The 20,786-nt window shown below is 39.7% G+C and overlaps 1 protein-coding gene across 1 annotated transcript in view; it reads right to left on the reverse strand.

Moving 5' to 3' along the window:
* The window catches only part of PGR (progesterone receptor), a 102,593-nt gene extending 84,298 nt beyond the window's left edge, over positions 1-18,295 (reverse strand). Inside the window, exons 1-2 of the mRNA XM_004780870.3 lie at positions 16,604-18,295; positions 15,243-15,394 (exon numbers count right to left, since the gene is read on the reverse strand). Of these exons, the coding sequence (XP_004780927.2) occupies positions 15,243-15,394; positions 16,604-18,237 (1,786 nt within the window). The 5' untranslated portion in view covers positions 18,238-18,295. The remainder of the gene's footprint in view (positions 1-15,242; positions 15,395-16,603) is intronic.
* Between the last annotated feature and the right edge of the window lie 2,491 nt (positions 18,296-20,786).

Here is a 20,786-nt window from a genome sequence, read left to right on the forward strand (position 1 = left end):
AATGAAATGGACCAATGCCTTGAGATAAACAATCCGCCAAAACTCACACAAGACAGAGATGTAGTGAAAAGAAGAGCCATCTGTACTCCAATGTTTAGAGCAGCAATGGCCACGATTGCCAAACTGGAAAGAACCAAGCAGCCCTTCAACGGACAAATGGATAAGGAAGGTGTGGTCCATATACACTATGGAGTATTATGCCTCCATCAGAAAGGATGAATACCCAACTTTTGTAGCAACATGGACGGGACTGGAAGAGATTATGCTGCAATAAGTCAAGCAGAGAGAGTCAATTATCATATGGTTTCACTTATTTGTGGAGCATAACAAATAGCATGGAGGACATAGGGAGTCAGAGAGGAGAAGGGAATTGGGGAAATGGGAAGGGGAGGTGAACCATGAGAGACTATGGACTCTGAAAAACAATCTGAGGGGTTTGAAGTGGCGGGGGGGTGGGACTTTGGGGTTTCAGGTGGTGGGTATTATAGAGGGCACGGATTGCATGGAGCACTGGGTGTGGTGAAAAAAATATTAATACTGTTATGCTGAAAATAAATTAAAAAATAAATTAAAAAAAAGAAGACATAAACAATCTGAATAGGCCTACATCTGTTAATGAAATTGAATCAACAATTAATAACTTTCCAACACAGCTGGCCATTCTAAGCACCATGGCCAGATGAGTTCACTGGTGAATTCTGCCAATCATTTATGGAAGAAATTATACCAATTCACCACAATCTTTTAAACAGAAACAGATGGAATGCTTCCTAATTCATTCTATGAGGCCAGCATTATCCTCATATAAAACCAAAGACAGTACCAGAAAACTACTTACTGAGATTTCTCATGAATATAGATGCAAAAATCCTCAACAAAATCTTGCAAATCAAATCCAAAAAAGTCGAAAAGAAGTGTACAACATGATCAATTGAGATTTATCTTAGGCTCATAAGATTGGTTCAATGTTTGAAAATTAATGTGTTGTATCACATCGACAAGCTAAAAAAGCAACATCACATGATCTTATCAGTAGTTGCAGAAAAAGCATTTGACAAAATCCAGTACTCACTCATGAACTAGAAATAGAAGTGAACTCACTCGACTTGACAAAAATAATCTACAAAAAAACTAAAAGTGATGTCATACCCAATGGTGAGAAACTAGAAGCTTTTCCATTAGACCAGGAACAAGACAAGAGTATCTCCCTTTACCATTCATTTTCAACACTGTTGTGGAAGTCCTACTAATGCAATAGAACAAAAAGAAGAAGTAAAAGGTATTCTCATTGGGAAGGAAGAAATAAACCTATCTTTGTAGGTAACATGATCTTCTATGTAGAAAACCCAAACAAAACAACTCCTGGAGCTAATATGCAACTATAGCAAAGCTGCAGGATATGAGGCTAATATATAAATGTCAGTCATTTTCTTATATATTAAAAATGAAAAAGTGGATTTTGTCAAATGCTTTTTCTGCATCAACTGAGAGGACCATGTGGTTCTTCTCTCTTCTCATATTAATTTGTTGTATCACATTGATTGATTTGCAAATGTTGAACCATCCCTGGAGCCCAGGGATGAATCCCACCTGGTCATGGTGGATAATCTTTTGAATGTGATGTTGGATCCTGTTGGCTAGGATCTTGTTGAGAATCTTAGCATCCATATTCATCAGTGATATTGGTCTGAAATTCTCCTTTTTGGTAGGGTCTTTGCCTGGTTTGGGGATCAGGGTAATGCTGGCTTCATAGAAAGAGGAAGTTTTCCTTCTGCTTCATTTTTTTGAAACAGCTTCAGGAGAATAGGTGCTATTTCTTCTTTGAAAGTTTGATAGAATTCCCGAGGGAATCCGTCAGGTCCTGGGCTCTTGTTTTTTGGGAGGTTTTTGATCACTGCTTCAATCTCATTTCTAGATATCGGTCTATTCAGGTTGTCGATTTCTTCCTGGTTCAGTTTTGGTAGTTTATAGTTTTCCAGGAATGCATCCATTAGAGAGTCAATTATCATATGGTTTCACTTATTTGTGGAGCATAACAAATATAATGGAGGACAAGGGGTGTTAGAGAGGAGAAGGGAGTTGGGGTAAATTGGAAGGGGAAGTGAATCATGAGAGACTATGGGCTCTGAAAAACAATCTGAGGGGTTTGAAGTGGTTGGGGGGGTTGGAGGTCGGGGTACCAGGTGGTGGGTATTATAGAGGGCACGGACTGCATGGAGCACTGGTTGTGGTGAAAAAATAATGAATACTGTTTTTCTGAAAATAAATAAATCAATTTAATAAAGAAAATGAACAAGTGGCATTTGAAATTTAAAACACTATCATTTATATTAGCACTCTAAAAATGAAGTACTTAAGTATAAATATAACCAGATATGTACAATAGGAGGAAAATCACAAAATTGTAATTAATGAGGTGTGCCTGGGTGGCTCAGTTGGTTAAGCAACCACCTTTGGCTCAGGTTATGATCTCAGAGTCCTGGGAATGAGTCCCTCTTCAGATTCTCTGCTCTGCAGAGAACCTGCGTCTCCCTCTCCTCCTGTGTGCCCCTCCCCCTGCTTGTGCTCTCTCTCTCTGTGTCAAATAAACAAATAAAATCTTTAAAAAAACCTCTGATTAATGAAATAAAATAACTAAATAAATGGAGCAATATTCCATGCTTGTGGATGGGAAGATTCAATATTGCCAAGACACGAGTTTTTCCCAATATGATCTACAGATTCAATACAATGCCAATTAAAACCCCAGGAAATTATTTCCTGGTTATTGACAAACAATTTAAAGTTCATATGTAGACATGAAAGACCCAGAATATTCAACACAATATTGAAGTTGGAGGACTGATATACCTGACTTCAAGACTTACTATAAATCTATAGCAATCAAAACAGTGCAATCTTGGTGAAAGAACAGACAAATAGATCAATGTAACAGAATAGAAACCCCTAGAAATAGACTCATGTAAATATAGTCAAAGTAGCAAAGCGAATACAATGGAGTAAAAACTATCTCTTCAACAAATAGTCTTGAAACAACTGGACATTCACATGCAACAAAGTGAATCTAAACACAGACAGAGGTGCCTGGGTGGCTCAGTTGGTTAAAGCCTCTGACTTCATCTCAGGTCATGATCTCAGGGTCCTGGGATCAAGCCCCATATCAGGCTTTCTGCTTAGCAGGGAGTCTGCTTTCTCCTCTCTGCTTACTTGTGATCTCTGTCTGTTAAATAAATAAATAAAATCTTAAAAAAAAAAAGATAAATCCACACTTTACACTCTTCATAAACATTAACTCAAAATGGATCACAGACTTAAATATAAGTTGCAAAATTATAAAGGTCCAAAGAGATAACATAGGAGCAAATCTAGATTACCTTGAGTTCGTTAATGATTCTTTAGATACAACATTAAAGTCATGATTCATGAAGAAATAGAAAGCCTGAACAGACCCATAACCAGTAAGGAGATTGAAACAGTCATTAAAAAACTACAAACAAACAAAAGCCCAGGGCCAGACGGCTTCCCGGGGGAATTCTACCAAACATTTAAAGAAGAACTAATTCCTATTCTCCTAAAACTGTTCCAAAAAAATAGAAATGGAAGGAAAACTTCCAAACTCATTTTATGAGGCCAGCATCACCTTGATCCCAAAACCAGACAAGGAACCCATCAAAAAAGAGAGCTATAGACCAATATCCTTGATGAACACAGATGCGAAAATACTCAACAAAATACTAGCCAATAGGATTCAACAGTACATTAAAAGGATTATTCACCACGACCAAGTGGAATTTATTCCAGGGCTGCAAGGTTGGTTCAACATCCACAAATCAGTCAATGTGATACAACACATCAATAAAAGAAAGAACAAGAACCATATGATACTCTCAATAGATGCTGAAAAAGCATTTGACAAAGTACAGCATCCCTTCCTGATCAAAACTCTTCAAAGTGTAGGGATAGAGGGCACATACCTCAATATCATCAAAGCCATCTATGAAAAACCCACCACAAATATCATTCTCAATGGAGAAAAACTGAAAGCTTTTCCGCTAAGGTCAGGAACACGGCAGGGATGTCCATTATCACCACTGCTATTCAACATCGTACTAGAGGTCCTAGCCTCAGCAATCAGACAACAAAAGGAAATTAAAGGCATCCAAATTGGCAAAGAAGAAGTCAAATTATCACTCTTCGCAGATGATATGATACTATATGTGGAAAACCCAAAAGACTCCACTCCAAAACTGCTAGAACTTGTACAGGAATTCAGTAAAGTGTCAGGATATAAAATCTATGCACAGAAATCAGTTGCATTTCTCTACACCAACAGCAAGACAGAAGAAAGAGAAATTAAGGAGTCAATCCCATTTACAATTGCATCCAAAACCATAAGATACCTAGGAATAAACCTAACCAAAGAGGCAGAGAATCTATACTCAGAAAACTATAAAGTACTCATGAAAGAAATTGAGGAAGACACAAAGAAATGGAAAAATGTTCCATGCTCCTGGATTGGAAGAATAAATATTGTGAAAATGTCTATGCTACCTAAAGCAATCTACACATTTAATGCAATTCCTATCAAAGTACCATCCATCTTTTTCAAAGAAATGGAACAAATAATTCTAAAATTTATATGGAACCAGAAAAGACCTTGAATAGCCAAAGGGATATTGAAAAAGAAAGCCAACGTTGGTGGCATCACAATTCCAGACTTCAAGCTCTATTACAAAGCTGTCATCATCAAGACAGCATGGTACTGGCACAAAAACAGACACATAGATCAATGGAACAGAATAGAGAGCCCAGAAATAGACCCTCAACTCTATGGCCAACTAATCTTCGACAAAGCAGGAAGGAATGTCCAATGGAAAAAAGACAGCCTCTTCAATAAATGGTGCTGGGAAAATTGGACAGCCACATGCAGAAAAATGAAATTGGACCATTTCCTTACACCACACACAAAAATAGACTCAAAATGGATGAAGGACCTCAATGTGAGAAAGGAAATCATCAAAATCCTTGAGAAGAACATAGGCAGCAACCTCTTCAACCTCAGCCGCAGCAACACCTTCCTAGGAACAATGCCAAAGGCAAGGGAAGCAAGGGCAAAAATGAACTATTGGGATTTCATCAAGATCAAAAGCTTTTGCACAGCAAAGGAAACAGTTATCAAAATCAAAAGACAACTGACAGAATGTGAGAAGATATTTGCAAACGACATATAAGATAAAGGACTAGTGTCCAGAATCTATAAAGAACTTAGCAAACTCAACACCCAAAGAACAAATAATCCAATCAAGAAATGGGCAGAGGACATGAACAGACATTTCTGCAAAGAAGACATCCAGATGGCCAACAGACACATGAAAAAGTGCTCCATATCACTCGGCATCAGGGAAATACAAATCAAAACCACAATGCGATATCACCTCACACCAGTCAGAATGGCTAAAATCAACAAGTCAGGAAATGACAGATGCTGGCGAGGATGCGGAGAAAGGGGAACCCTCCTCCACTGTTGGTGGGAATGCAAGCTGGTGCAGCCACTCTGGAAAACAGCATGGAGGTTCCTCAAAATGTTGAAAATAGAACTGCCCTATGACCCAGCAATTGCACTATTGGGTATTTACCCTAAAGATACAAACATAGTGATCCAAAGGGGCACATGCACCCGAATGTTTATAGCAGCAATGTCCACAATAGCCAAACTATGGAAAGAACCTAGATGTCCATCAACAGATGAATGGATCAAGAAGATGTGGTATATATACACAATGGAATACTATGCAGCCATCAAAAGAAATGAAATCTTGCCATTTGCGACAACATGGATGGAACTGGAGCGTATCATGCTTAGTGAAATAAGTCAAGCAGAGAAAGACAACTATCATATGATCTCCCTGATATGAGGAAGTGGTGATGCAACATGGGGGCTTAAGTGGGTAGGAGAAGAATCAATGAAACAAGATGGGATTGGGAGGGAGACAAACCATAAGTGACTCTTAATCTCACAAAACAAACTGAGGGTTGTTGTGGGGAGGGGGTTTGGGAGAAGTGGGTGGTATTATGGACATTGGGGAGGGTATGTGCTTTGGTGAGTGCTGTGAAGTGTGTAAACCTGGTGATTCACAGACCTGTACCCCTGGGGATAAAAATATATGTTTATAAAAAATAAAAATAAATAAATAAATGAATAAAATCTTTAAAAATATAAAGAAGAAAAAAAAAGTCATGATTCATGAAAGAACTGAGAAACTGCATTTCATTAAAAGTAAAATTTTTTGCTATGCAAAAGACATTGTCTAAAAAGACACAGAGTGGGAGGAAATATTTGCAAAAGATATTTCTAATAAAGAAATATATAAAGAATATATAAGAACACAAGAATAAGAACCTAGACCTCCACATACCTAGGATAAAAATGAAACTAATAATGTAGTATAATCACAAATCCATCAATACTGACTTAAACAAGTGTCTTCCAAATAATGTTCCATTATATTAAAAAACAGGTAAAGGACCTTAATGGGCTTCTCACCAAAGATACATGGATGGCAAATAAGTACATGGAAATATGCTCCACATCATATCTCATCAGGGAAATGCAAATTAAAACAATGAGATGTTACTATACACCTATTAGAATGGTCAAAATCAAGAACACAGACAATACCAAATGATAGCAAAGACACAGAGTGTCAAGAATTTTCATTCATTGCTGGTGGGAATGCAACATAGCATAGTCACTTTGGAAGACAGTTTGAAGATCTCTTACAAAATTAAACATCTATAAAATGTAGCAATCAAACTCCTTGATATTTACCCAAAGGAAAAAAAAAAGTATGTCCCTGTAAAAACCTGCTCATGGATCATTATAGCAGCTTTCTTCATAACTGTAAAAACTTGGAAGCGACTAAAATATATTTCAGCAGGTGAATGGATAAACTGTGCTACATACAGACAGTGCTATATTATTCAGAACTCAAAGGAAATGAGATATCAAGCCATGAAAGACATAGAGGAAAATTAAATGCATATAACTAAGTGAAACTATATGGCATTCTGGAAAAGGCAAAACACCAGAAAGAGTAAATAGATTACTGATTGCCAGGGCTTTGGGGGCAGATAAGAATGAATAAATGGAACATAGGATTTTTAGGGTAGTGAAACTACTCTGTATGATACCATAACTATGGATACATTTTATTGTATATTTATTCAAACCCATAGAATGTATAATACCAAGAGCAAACCTTAATGAAAACTATGGATTTGGGGTGATTATTTAGTGTTCATAATTGAAGTACATTCATCAACTGTAACAAAAAATGTACCACCCTAATAGAGGATGTTAATAATAGGGAAGGCTACATCTGGGCAAGAAGTATATGGGAAAACTCTATACATCCCTCTTGATTTTGCTGTAACTCTAAAATTGTTCTTAAAATTATATAATATTTAAATGAATTTGAATGTTCATTATTTCTCTTCTGGAAGGCATGGCAGGGAGAATATGCTACCAGATCAGTTTATTTTTAGTCTCTGACACCAACTCTATTCAACTTTTGAAAGAAATATTTTATGCATAAAATATTTCATTTCTATCCAGTTTCTTCTGTGGTCTACTTATGATGGTGTCTTTCTAAATCTAAAAGGTATTTCCTATCATCTCCAACTTCTGATAAAGGGGTCAATTCTCTAGTTTTCCAGGCATTGCTTAAACTATTCACTTAGCACATCTATAATTCATTGTTAGAGGAGTCAAGATGGCGGAGAAGTAGCAGGCTGAGACTACTTCAGCTAGCCGGAGATCAGCTAGATAGCTTATCTAAAGATTACAAACACCTGAAAATCCATCGGCAGATAGAAGAGAAGAAGAACAGCAATTCTGGAAACAGAAAACAACCACTTTCTGAAAGGTAGGACCGGCGGAGAAGTGAATCCAAAGCGACAGGAAGATAGACCCCGGGGGGAGGGGCCGGCTCCCGGCAAGCGGCGGAGCAACCGCGCACAAAATCAGGACTTTTAAAAGTCTGTTCCGCTGAGGGACATCGCTCCAGAGGCTACCCGGGGCAAAGCCCACACGGGGTCAGCGTGGCCTCAGGTCCCGCAGGGTCACAGAAGGATCGGGGGTGTTTGAGTGTCGCAGAGCTTGCGGGTATTGGAACGGGAAAGCCGGCTACAGAGACAGAGCCGACAGTAAGCTCGCAGCTCGGGGTGACCTTGAACCGGTCGCAGGCTCGGTGAGCTCGGAGCGCGGCCGGAGGTCAGGCAGACGGGAGTAACTGGGCACGGTTCTCTGAGCACGCACTGAGGAGTGCGGCCCTGGGCTCTTGGCTCCTCAGGGCCGGAGACCAGGAGGCCGCCATTTGTATTCCCGTCCTCCGAACTCTACAGAAAGCGCTTAGGGAACAAAAGCTCCTGAAAGCAAACCCAAGCGGATTACTCACCCCGGCCCGGGTAAGGGCGGTGCAATTCCGCCTGGGGCAAAGACACTTGAGAATCACTACAACAGGCCCCTCCCCCAGAAGATCAACAAGAAATCCAGCCGAGACCAAGTTCACCTACCAAAGAGTGCGGTTTCAATACCAAGGAGAGCAGCAGAATTCTAGAGGAGGAGAAAGCAAAGCACAGAACTCATGGCTTTTTCCCTGTGATTTTTTTTAGTCTTGCGGTTAATTTAATTTTTTTCTTTTTCATTTTTTGGTTTTTTTTCTCGCCTTCGGGTAAAATTTTTTTTTTAACTGTTACCTTTTTCTTTTTTAACGATTTTTTACTAGTTTATCTAATAAATACATTTTTTCTTTTTTATATTTTTCTTAGGTGTTTTCTTTTTTTTTTAATTCTTTTCTTTATTTTTTTCTTTTTTCTTTCTTTTTTCTTTTTTTTTCTTTTTTTTCTTTCTTCCTTTTTGAACCTCTTTTTATCCCCTTTCTCCCCCCTCACGATTTGGGATCTCTTCTAATTTGGTTAAAGCATATTTTACTGGGGTTGTTGCCACCCTTTTAGTATTTTACTTGCCCCCTCATATACTCTTCTCTGGACAAAATGACAAGAGGGAAAAATTCAACACAAAAAAAAGAACAAGAGGCAGTACCGAAGGCTAGGGACCTAATCAATACAGACATTGGTAATATGTCAGATCTAGAGTTCAGAATGACAATTCTCAAGGTTCTAGCCGGGCTCGAAAAAGGCATGGAAGATATTAGAGAAACCCTCTCGAGAGATATAAAAGCCCTTTCTGGAGAAATAAAAGAACTAAAATCTAACCAAGTTGAACTCAAAAAAGCTATTAATGAGGTGCAATCAAAAATGGAGGCTCTCACTGCTAGGATAAATGAGGCAGAAGAAAGAATTAGTGATATAGAAGACCAAATGACAGAGAATAAAGAAGCTGAGCAAAAGAGGGACAAACAGCTACTGGACCACGAGGGGAGAATTCGAGAGATAAGTGACACCATAAGACGAAACAACATTAGAATAATTGGGATTCCAGAAGAAGAAGAAAGAGAGAGGGGAGCAGAAGGTATACTAGAGAGAATTATTGGGGAGAATTTCCCCAATATGGCAAAGGGAACGAGCATCAAAATTCAGGAGGTTCAGAGAACACCCCTCAAAATCAATAAGAATAGGCCCACACCCCGTCACCTAATAGTAAAATTTACAAGTCTCAGTGACAAAGAGAAAATCCTGGAAGCAGCCCGGGAAAAGAAGTCTGTAACATACAATGGTAAAAATATTAGATTGGCAGCTGACTTATCCACAGAGACCTGGCAGGCCAGAAAGAGCTGGCATGATATTTTCAGAGCACTAAATGAGAAAAACATGCAGCCCAGAATACTATATCCAGCTAGGCTATCATTGAAAATAGAAGGAGAGATTATAATTCATTGTTTAAATGCAATCGATAGAGTGTTTCTTGCCTACACTACATTATAAACTCCACTAGGGCTGCAGTTCCATTTCACTGCTTTTTCAACTAGTACCAAGCATAATGCTTAGCATACAGAAAGCTTTCAATAAATACTTTGGTGTAGAAAATGGTCACCAGGGGCTGGGAAATAGTGAGAGGTTGCTAAAAGGCTACAAATTTTTAAGATGAATAGGTCTGAAGATATAATATATAACATTGTGACTAGTTGAAAACAGTGTATTATATGACTAAAATTTGGTAAGAGAGTAAAATTTAAATATTCTTGCCAAAAAGAAAAAAAAAAGATAAGTAAGTGAGGCTATGAACGTGTTAATTAACTTGATAGTGGAATCCTTTTACCGTATGTAACAAATCCTCATGTTAAATATCTCACAGTTTTATTTGTCAATTATACCTCCACATACCTAGAATAAAAATGAAACTAATAATGTAGTATAATCACAAATCCATCAATACTGACTTAAACAAGTGTCTTCTAAATAATGTTCCATTATATTATAATATTTCCCTACCCATATTCCATCAGATTTATTCACTACAAATGGTGTTACAGTAAAAAGCATCCAAAGAATAAGAGCTTGGCATCATCAGTTATGATGATTTAGAAAAAAATTACTGAATATCTAGTATATATTCATAGCACCAAGCTAGTCACAGTACATGCACAGAAAAGCCAATGAGAAATAATTTTTGCTTCTTACTACAAAGTCATGGCCTGCATTTATAGAACTGGTTGTGTCGTTATGTCTTCATCTCCTTGAAAGGTATTAAGGCAATTCCTGACCACTTCCTGGTTCATTCCAAGTCTTAGTAAAGTAATACACAGGGCTAGTCAACCAATTGCTTTTGGCTAATTCATTTTCTTAGGTTAAGAGAGGCCTTCTCTTCCTACCCTAAACACTCACTTTTTGAGTGGTTTCTGACCTCTCCCCTCCCCTCTCCTCCCCTCTCCTCACCTATCCTTTTCTTTCCTGCCTCTTCTCTCTTCTCTCATACCAAGAGATCCAGTTTTCCTGGGTGACTCATTTACAGGCTTTATGGTCTCTCACTCTCAACTTGGAGGAGAAGTAAAGAAACTGGCTCTTGGTCCTTGACTGTTTTTTCTCATAGCTGTCCTAAAGGTGAAGTTAGTATCATCCATTAATTTATATCACACACTTTTATTCAATCTTCATCTTGCAATTTCCTTTAGGATTCACTTTTACCTCCTAGATGTTTTGGCTCACATTTTTTTCTTTCAACCTACTATTGTTTTTCTTTGAAATTTAAACAGAATTTCCTCTTAAGAGAAATGTAGTATAATTGAGAGAAATGTTGCACAGGTTCTGGAATCACACTACTTGGGTTTGAATCCTCATTCTACCACGTCCTAACTGTGATTAAGGCAATTTAACGTCTCTGGATCTTAGTTTCCTTATTGGTAAATTGAAAATACAATGATTACAAAGATTATAAGGATTAAAGAAATTAAAACACCCATAAAACACTTAGTTACTGGTATGTAGAAAGTACTCTAAAATGCGATTATCATTTTTTAAAAGATTATATTTATTTATTTGAGAAAGAGAGAGAGAGAGAGAGAGAGGCCAAGCATAAGCAGAAGGAATGGTAGAGAAAGAGGGAGAAACAGGTTTCCCACCGAGCAGGGACCTAGGCATGGGGCTTGATCCCAGGATCCTGAAGGCAGACACTTAATTGACTGAGTCACCCAGACACCCTGCTATGACCATTACTATGCCTGGTAAAAGTATTTATATAGAAATATATATTTTTTTATTTTTAAAGATTTTATTTATTTATTTGACAGACAGAAATTACAAGTAGGCAGAGAGACAGGCAGAGAGAGAGGAAGGGAAGCAGGCTTCCTGCCAAGCAGAGAACCTGATGTGGGGCTCCATCACAGGACCCTGGGATCATGACCTGAGCCAAAGACAGAGGCTTTAACCCACTGAGCCACCCAGGTGCTCCCAAAATATCTATATTTTTGACCATTGACTTTAAACTTCTGAACATATTGGCATCCATACATAGTTCTACCTTAAACTACCCCTACTTTAGATTTCACACTTATTTCTCTCCAACTCTTAAAGTCCTTCTACTCATCTTTCTTAGTCATGAAAATTCCCAGAAACTTCTATTATCTTAAATCACTGATTTTTATCCAAACTCATTCAAACACTGGCAATTAAACTTCCTAACCTTTAATTTTAATGATTTCCAAATATAATTCTTCAAGTCCTAGTCAAATCTTAATCTTTTCACTCCTCCTTGGACATATACACTTAAAGGCCCTCCTCAATACCCAGAGATCAATAACCTTACTTCTCCTTTAGGAACAAAATGAAATTCATATTTTCCATGAAGTCTTCTCCTATCATTATAGAATATGCACATTCCATTAACTTCCCCCTTCCTAAACACACTAATTCACAAACCACACAAATCCTAACTACTTTACAGATTTGCTTACCTATCTGAGCATTCACTGAGAATCTTTATTTTATATGCAAAAAGGCCTTACATATATATTACCTGCTCAGCACTATCAAAAGTTCCTTGACCGAAGTGACACCATTGAAACTGACAATATGCTAGGCATTTGTTTCAAAACTTTGCATGTATTAACTCACTTAATATTTATAACCACCCTGAGGGGTAGCTATTGTTATCCTCAATTTATTTCTAAGGCAAAGAGAGGTGAAATCAAGGGAAGAATATCTTTGTCACAGATCTAAATATAAGAGGTATAAAATAAGTGCTAAATAGGGACACCTGGGTGGCACAGTTGGTTAAATGGCTGCCTTTGGCTCAGGTCATGACCCCAGGGTCCTGGGATCAAGCTCTGCATTGGAGCCCTTCATCAGTCTCCTTGCTCAGTGAGGAGCCTGCTTCTCCCCTGCCTGCTGCTCCTCCTGTGTGCTTGCTCTCTCTCTCTCTCTTTCTGTGTCAAATAAAATCTTTAAAAATTTTTAAATTAAAAAAAAAAATGCTGAATGAATGGAATTCCTCACGCAGTTTTTGTAATCTTGCTTTAATTTCACGAATGACTTATAAACCTCTACCTTGACTTCCTTTATAAATATTGCCAAGTAAAGGTACTTCATATCTACTACTCAAGACTAAAACAGAATCATGCCAACAGTAGTGGTCTTACAAATGCTTTCCAAGAGTACATTTGGGAAGACATTTTATGTGGTTCTGGATACTATTTTAATACTATAAAAACATTTGTATTTTAGTTAGGGTGCTCTTGGTTCTATATGCACAGTTTAAAGTAACTTCTGAAAATTAAGTAGCATTCATCAAATATTTATGTGTGCCCACCCTCTCTGATTTATGAACATTGCAATGAAAGAGTATCTAACCTATGGTGATTAAGAATTAGTTACTGACTAGTTGTGTGCTCTTTGGAAATTCAAATTTATGTCTTTGGGACATGCTTACCTATAAAGAGATGGAGCTGGGCTAGAAAAAAAAAGACTGGATTTCAAGCAGGGGATTCTACAGGAATCATCCACTTATAAAAATTAGACTACCCTAAGGAGGCTGTAAAAATGAAGGGAATCAAATTAATGTCAAAAGGAATGTTCAAAAAACCAGACATAAAGTTACATGGAAATAGTAACTCCAATTATGTGCTGGAGAATCTACTCTTCCACACAAAGAATGCTTACTTGTAACTATGACTAAATAATGTCAATAGGAAAGTTAGGGCCATTACCAGTTGTGTCCCATTTTCTCATGTAGCCCCTTTTATATATACAAATATATATTTGTAATATAATACAAAAATACAAATATGTATTTGTAATATATTATATTATACACATACATAATATATTATAATATATAATTTATATATTATATAATATATGTTATAATATATTATATATAATATATTTGTATGCATATTTTAATATATATGTGCATATTTAATATATATATTCCTTTGTGGAAAAATCATGTTCTGGATAAATACAAAACAGATATTCTTTAAGAATGATTAGTTTAAGTAGTTTACAAATATTACTAATAACTGGTTGGGAATCATTTTTACCAAAAAGGTATAATAGTTGTAAAGAATCACCTGTTAGGCAGCTACAAGAATAGTGAATTTAGAATGTCTTTTCGGTCATATTCTTTTGGTATATATTAAATATACACATCAAACTCCTTTGAAAGTTCCCTTAAGGTAAAAATTGCTCATTCCTTCCTTTCCTACTTTTAAATAGAAGGTTCTTGAAATTAAAAAACAAAAACAAGAACAAAACTCACAAACACGGAACAAAAAAGCAGGTAATCAGATTTTTGGTTCTTGTCTAGGTGTGATCTCTGCACTCCAGAGGGAACCCTAAGCTCATTTCAGCTTAGTTCAAGTCCAAAATACATTATGTAAGTCAATTCAAAATCATTAGATAATTATCATTAGATAAATAAGTCATTTAGATCATTTTAAAAATATAAAGGTCTTATAGTAAAATACTTCTTCAGAGATTGTTATTGTGCTCAAATTTTTCATTTGCTTTGAACTGTTTATTCCTATCCCCTTATAAAAATATACCAAACAAAAAGAGAATTTTAAAAATTTGTTTAGAATTACCATTATTTAAATATTACATACATATGAATGTAGAGAAAAGGCAAAATTGTGTAGAAAATTTGTATCTGCATCACATATATATATGCACACACATATAAGTACATATACATAATTTCAATGACTTTTACAATTTTTCTTTTGATCAAAATTTTAAATGTAGTACATATCACATATAATAGAAATATAAAAATACAATTACAGTGAAGTTGTTTCTTTAAAGCTAAATAGGTAATGAACAATAGCAGCATTGCCCCAAGATTAGTACAATTTGAGTCTAATATTAAAAGTGCTAGCCAAAGAGTATGCAATTATAATATCTAATCACATTCAATTTTGAGTATTAAATGAAAGCATATTGTTAAAACATAGTCGTATAGGGGCGCCTGTGTGGTTCAGTGGGTTAAAGCCTCTGCCTTCATCTCACGTCATGATCCCAGGGTCCTTGGATCCAGCCCCATATCAGGCTCTCTGCTCAGCAGGGAGCCTGCTTCCCCCCTCTCTCTGCCTGCCTCTCTGCCTACTTGCAATCTCTGTCTGTCAAATAAATAAATAAAATCTTAAAAAAAAAAAACATAGTCATATATTTTAAGTTATATAGAAATATCACCATTTCTTAGAAGCAAGAGGTAAATAAAATCTAAAAAATAATAATCTCAGCTTACAGTTAAACCAATAATAAAGGATCAGGAGAAAGGAGCCTACCTTCCATTGCCCTTTTAAAGAAGACCTTACAGCTCCCACAGGTGAGGACACCATAATGACAGCCTGATGCTTCATCCCCACAGATTAAACAAATCTTCTGAGGTAATGACTCGAAGCTGTACTGTGGGCTCTGGCTGGCATCTGAATCCGGCCTTGAAATGCAAAACAAAGTACTCCATTTATTTTTAGGTGCACCACTAGCTACTTAAGTTTTCTTAACCGAATTGACACAGTGAAAGGGAATTTTCAAATAGAACTGTGTATATGCACCCTTGAAAGACATGCAAATTGTTTCCTGTACTGTTCCTGGATTCACCACATTTGCAAATTATTAATCAGTCATCAGCAGCACCAACATAAAAGAATAATATATAGTTTTATGTTTAAGAAAGCAAAGGTCCATTGGTTTTGTTTTAAAAAATATTTCTACAAAACTTCTTATATAGAATAATAAATTTACTTTGACAAATGAAATGTTATTTCCTTCCTGTAGCCTGGGTAACTATAAACATGGTTTTGTTTTAAGGTTGAATGGTACTTTGCAATGCTTTTGTTTTGAGTTTTTAACACAACCCTTAATGATTATTTACTCACACAAGTTTATGTGTTTGACGAGTTAAAGAATTGTTCAGGATATTGACACTATTTTGCTCATTCACAGCAATAAGATTCTAAAGCGAACATTCTTAGAAATTCCACTACTCCAGTATGTAAATCAAAATATTTTTGAAAACCTATGTGAAAAAAGTTGTAGCGAATCCGAAACAATATTGGTGTTTAAATTCATAATGTAAACATATTACACATAACTTTAGCCTTGAGATACGTATGAAAATTGAGCCATTAAATATCCCAACCCGTGAAGTTATGTTTTCAGTTCTGGATAAGCGACCATGTAACAAGTACCACCCCTCCCGGAGGATCCGTGCCTTAAAGTCTCTTCTCCAAGAAAGACATTCCCAGTAAATGTCCTAAGAAAATAACCATTTTATAAAGCCCCCAACTCGCCGCGCTTTTTCCGCTCCACTGGGCTACCGCTCACCTAGAGTGACGCTGCACATTTTAAATCAGGGCTAGTTTTGTCTCGAAATCTCGCAGATTTGAAAAGTTTAGAAAATATTTTTGAGGAGGCACGCTCCAAAAACGGCATATTATGCGCCCCCATTGTGTCCCTAAAATAGTATGGAGCTGAGAGAAGATAAAGGAAACCAAACTACCCTGTGCCCCGCCCCGACCACGCATCCTCTTGAGGCCATTCGAGTGAGCAGGACCCTGAGGGCCAGGAGCTGATGGCGACGAACTGGCTGCACCGCTATTCGCGAGACGCATAGGGCTCCCCACGCCCCGCCCGGGGCCCTCACCTCAGGTAGTTGAGATAAGGCTGGTAGACCTGCGGCAAGCCTTCTTTGAGCACGGCGGCCTGGTAACCGAGCTGCGGGAGCCCGTTGAGGCTGAGCTGCGGGTAGAGCGCAGGGGCCACCCCTGCAGCGATAGCCGAAGCCGAGGTGGAGGCACTGTCCCGGGGCAGCAGGCACGCGCCTGCGCTTGGCGCCTTGCAGGGCGGCGGAGCAAACGGGCCCTGCTGCGGCGGCGTGTCCTCGGCTTTATACAAGATGCACTCCAGGGTCGACCCCGACGAGGACACCGAGGAGACAGAGACACTGGCGGGTGCGGCCGCCGTCACCGCCGCTTCCCCGGGTCTGGAGGATGGAGCTCGGGGAGGTAGCTGCTGCAGAGCCAGCGGCAAATCCGGGAAGACGGCGGGATTAGGACCGGTCATTAGGTACTGCCGCTGAGAGCGCGCAGCTGCCTCGGTGCCTTCCTCTTCCTCCTTGATCTTCAGGGCAGGCGGCTGGAAGTCGCCGTAAAGCGGGAACCCATCATCCTTGGGCTCCGCGTCGGGTGGGTATGCACAGTCGGAGAAGTCGCCGGCAGCTACCTGTGTGGACGAACCCGAGGGCGAGCCCCGCGGCGGGGCAAAGGTGCTGACAGCCGCAGCCCCGCCGTCATAGCTCTCTCCTTCCAGCAGCTGCCGGGTGCGGGCGGCCAGGAAAGCGGAGTTGAGGGGCAGAATGGGCACGTGTATAAAATCCATCATCGTGTTGGCCAGCGGGGAGCCCCCGGGCGCCGCTAGCGCCTCCTGCTCGGTCAGCGAGACCTTAGGCGCCAAGAAGCGGGAATCTTCCTTAGGGATCAGGGTGACTCCTCCTGAGGCCACCCCAGGAGAGGTGGCCGCAGCTCCTCCTGCAGCTGCCGTGCCTCCCACAGGCCGGGATTTGCCTTTCAGAGGTGGACCCACGGAACCCTCGGATTCAAAGCCATCCTCCTCCTCTACGTCCACCACAGCCTGCTGCGGTGCTGGTTTCACTGCGGCCCCCCGCCAAGGATGACTCCCAGAGGTCAGAGTCAACAGCTGCCGGGACGGTGACAGTCCCCTGGGCAGCACTTTATGGGCAGTTGCCGTCCCGGAGCTGTCGCCAGCCTTGCTCTCTGGCCGGCTCATGAGCGGGGATAACACACCCTGGGTGGTGGAGGCAACCCGGGGGTCTTCGGAAAGCTCGGAGCTAAACAGGCACCAAGGGCTAGTGGACTCACAGGCAGGAGGGCTGGCGTGGCTCTGCCCCGGGCCTGAGGGCTCCAGTAGCGTGTCCAAGACACTGTCCAGCAGCCCTCTGTCTTTTTCTGGGGTTCTAGAGTTGCCAACTCCTGCACCGCTTGCGGCTTCAACTCTGGTATGCGCCGCCTTCACGTCTGACAGCGGCTGCTGATCTTGAGTCTTCCGGTCCGGGTCCTGTCCCTGACTGGGCGGAGGGAAGAGCAGCCGGTCCAAGGAGATAGGTATGGCCGAAACTACAGGCGAGGCGTCCGAGGTCTGACTCGCCTGGAAGGAGCCAGCGTCCCGGCGTCCCGACAGAGCCAATCCGACCCGTGTTGGGGAGGGCGCGCCGCCCGCCAAGTGAGGAGCCTGGGAATCCTTTGCCTTAGGCTCTGTCATGATGACCTGAACTCCCCTTTTCTCCTCCCCTGTCTCGAAGGAGGAGGGTTAGGGGAAGGAGGAGGGGGTAGGGGAAATGTAGGAGAAGCGGGAGGAGAAACTTGTAATTGAATTTGGCTGTTCTCGGTGGGGCGGGGTGGGGGATCTCCACCTCTCGGGTCGGAATGGGGCGGCGCTGGTCAGCTACTGCCTTTGCCCTCCATCTGGTGGTCAGGGGAAGGGCGGCAGTTTAGTCCCTGAGTCAGGTGGGGAGAGCAGAAGAAGGTTGTCCCTCCTAGCTGGGAGAGTTCTCCGACTTCAGTCCCAGGACCCGAGGCGCAGAATACTCACAATTCCAGCACTCGAGTGGCGGAGGCTTCGAAAGCAATTATATACGCGGCTCTCTCTCCGGATTTTTTCTCCGGCTTCCACGCGGAGCTTGTCTCGTAGCTCCCAATCCCTGACAGCGTTCCACTTTCCTTCTCATTAAAACCCTGGAACTAGGACTTCTCGCTACAGCCCATTCTCAATAATAGTCGGGTTTCTGCCTGCTCCCAATAAATAGCGGGCGACAATCATCCCTGGAGCTCTCACGTTTCTCGGTAGCTCAGAAGGAAACTGTACTTACATATTTCACTTAAGTGCCGAGTGAAACTAGTTCGCATTGAGAATGTGTACGGCTTACACACCGTATCATCGAATACAAATAATACAAAGCTTAACTCGAGTAATGACAGCTGTAGACTGGCCCCACAGCTTTCTAGTGACGCCTCCTCCCTCTCGGGATGCCCCGCCCAAAGCCCCTCCCTACACGGATGACGCACCCGAACTGAAATTCTGGAGTTGGTATCCCCACCCGCTAGTCTGAATTCCACCCTGAATGGCAGGTGCTGAGGGATGGAACTTCGTAAATATTAATATTAAGATATTGTACTACGAATTAAGAATCATGCTCAATCTAACTGGAAAAACGAAGGGATTCTTTCAGGATTTCAGTTTTGTAAAGATTTTAACATCGAGAAAGATACTTGACTATGTTATTGAATGAATATATCAAGAATGATCCTAAATAATATAAAAGAGACTCTCTGTTATAACTTCCATGAAAATGAGCGCTTTTAGATTTCTTTAATCCAACCAAGGTGCTCTACTCCTCTGGAACAGTCTTCAATGTGGCAGAGACATTTGGGAGTGGAAGTTTAGATATTGTGTGTCCTCCTTTGATTTGTCTAAGGAATTTATTCCAACTTTTATTAAATAGAACTTTAAGGAAAGTTTCCCTTAGCTCCAGTTTATATTCTGTGCTACATCGTAAGTCCCTCAATAGAGATGATGAAAAGTATTTTCTCCCTTCAGCATATTTATTCTTAAAAATAATTACCTTTGAGGTTTATTTTTTAAGTAGATGACCTCTTATTTTATAATATATTGTAGAGAAAGGGGGAGAGTATTGAAATATATTTGAGATACAGGATCATAAACTAACAGTCTCTGCTGACCCCAAGACCCACGTCCAAAATACACTGCATACCTCTTAACAGTCACTCCTCAATCCTCCCACCCTAAATCTACCAGCAGCTAGCCACAGTCACTTTCCTTCTCTGTGAATTTACCTATTCTGGGCATTTCATATCATATAAATGGACTTATACTGTATTTGCTCTTTTTTTGATGGCTTCTTTCACTTAGCATAGGGTTTTCAAGATTCAGCCATGTTGTAGCATGTATCAGTACTTCATTCCTTTCTAAATAATATTTCATTGTGTGGCCATATTGCATTTTATTTATCCATTTACTGGTTGTTGGACATTTGGGCTGTTTCTACTTTAGGTTATTATGAGTACTGCTCTAATGAGCATTCATGTATAATTTTTCATACAAACATATATTTTCATTTCTCTTAGACATACCTAGGAGTAGAATTTCTGAGTTATATGGTAACTCTAGGTTTCACCCTCTGAAGAACTGCCAGGCTGTTTTCCAAAGAGACTGCACATTTTATATGCCCACCAGGAGTGTATAACGGTTCCAGTTTCTCCACATTCTTGGCAACACTTTTTTGTCTTTTTTATTATAGCCTTCATGGTGTGTGTGTAGTGATATCTCATTGTGGTTTTAATATATATTTCCATGATGGTTAGTGCCATAGAATCCGTAGAATTTGTGTAATCTGGAGAACACTACCAGGTAGTCTTCTGAGACCTTTACCTGTGTTAATTTACTTAATCCTTCAACAGTCCTATAAAGTAGATACATTATTTCCATTTAATAGTTGAGAAAATTGAGGCATAGAGTAGCCAAAAATTAGACAGTAGCATAGTCAGAATTGAACCCAAGTGACCAAATATCAGTCTCCTTAGGGGTATGATTTTTAAATTGCTGATGGCTTGTAATTTGGTTTTCAGATTGCTATAGCCATAAAATTGGCGCTAGGCTTCATTTTAAATGGCAAACTGTATTTGGCTCTGTTTTGATTGATTATAAAAATTCCCTCAAGCTAACTTGACTAGGTTGTTTCCATAAGATTTAAAACCTTGAGGTAGGAAAATAATGATAAAGATGCCAGTGCT

The sequence above is a fragment of the Mustela putorius genome, unplaced genomic scaffold, assembly GCF_011764305.1.
Source record: "Mustela putorius furo isolate JIRA1106 unplaced genomic scaffold, ASM1176430v1.1 tig00000460_pilon_pilon_pilon, whole genome shotgun sequence".
In the NCBI taxonomy this organism is placed as follows: domain Eukaryota; kingdom Metazoa; phylum Chordata; class Mammalia; order Carnivora; family Mustelidae; genus Mustela; species Mustela putorius.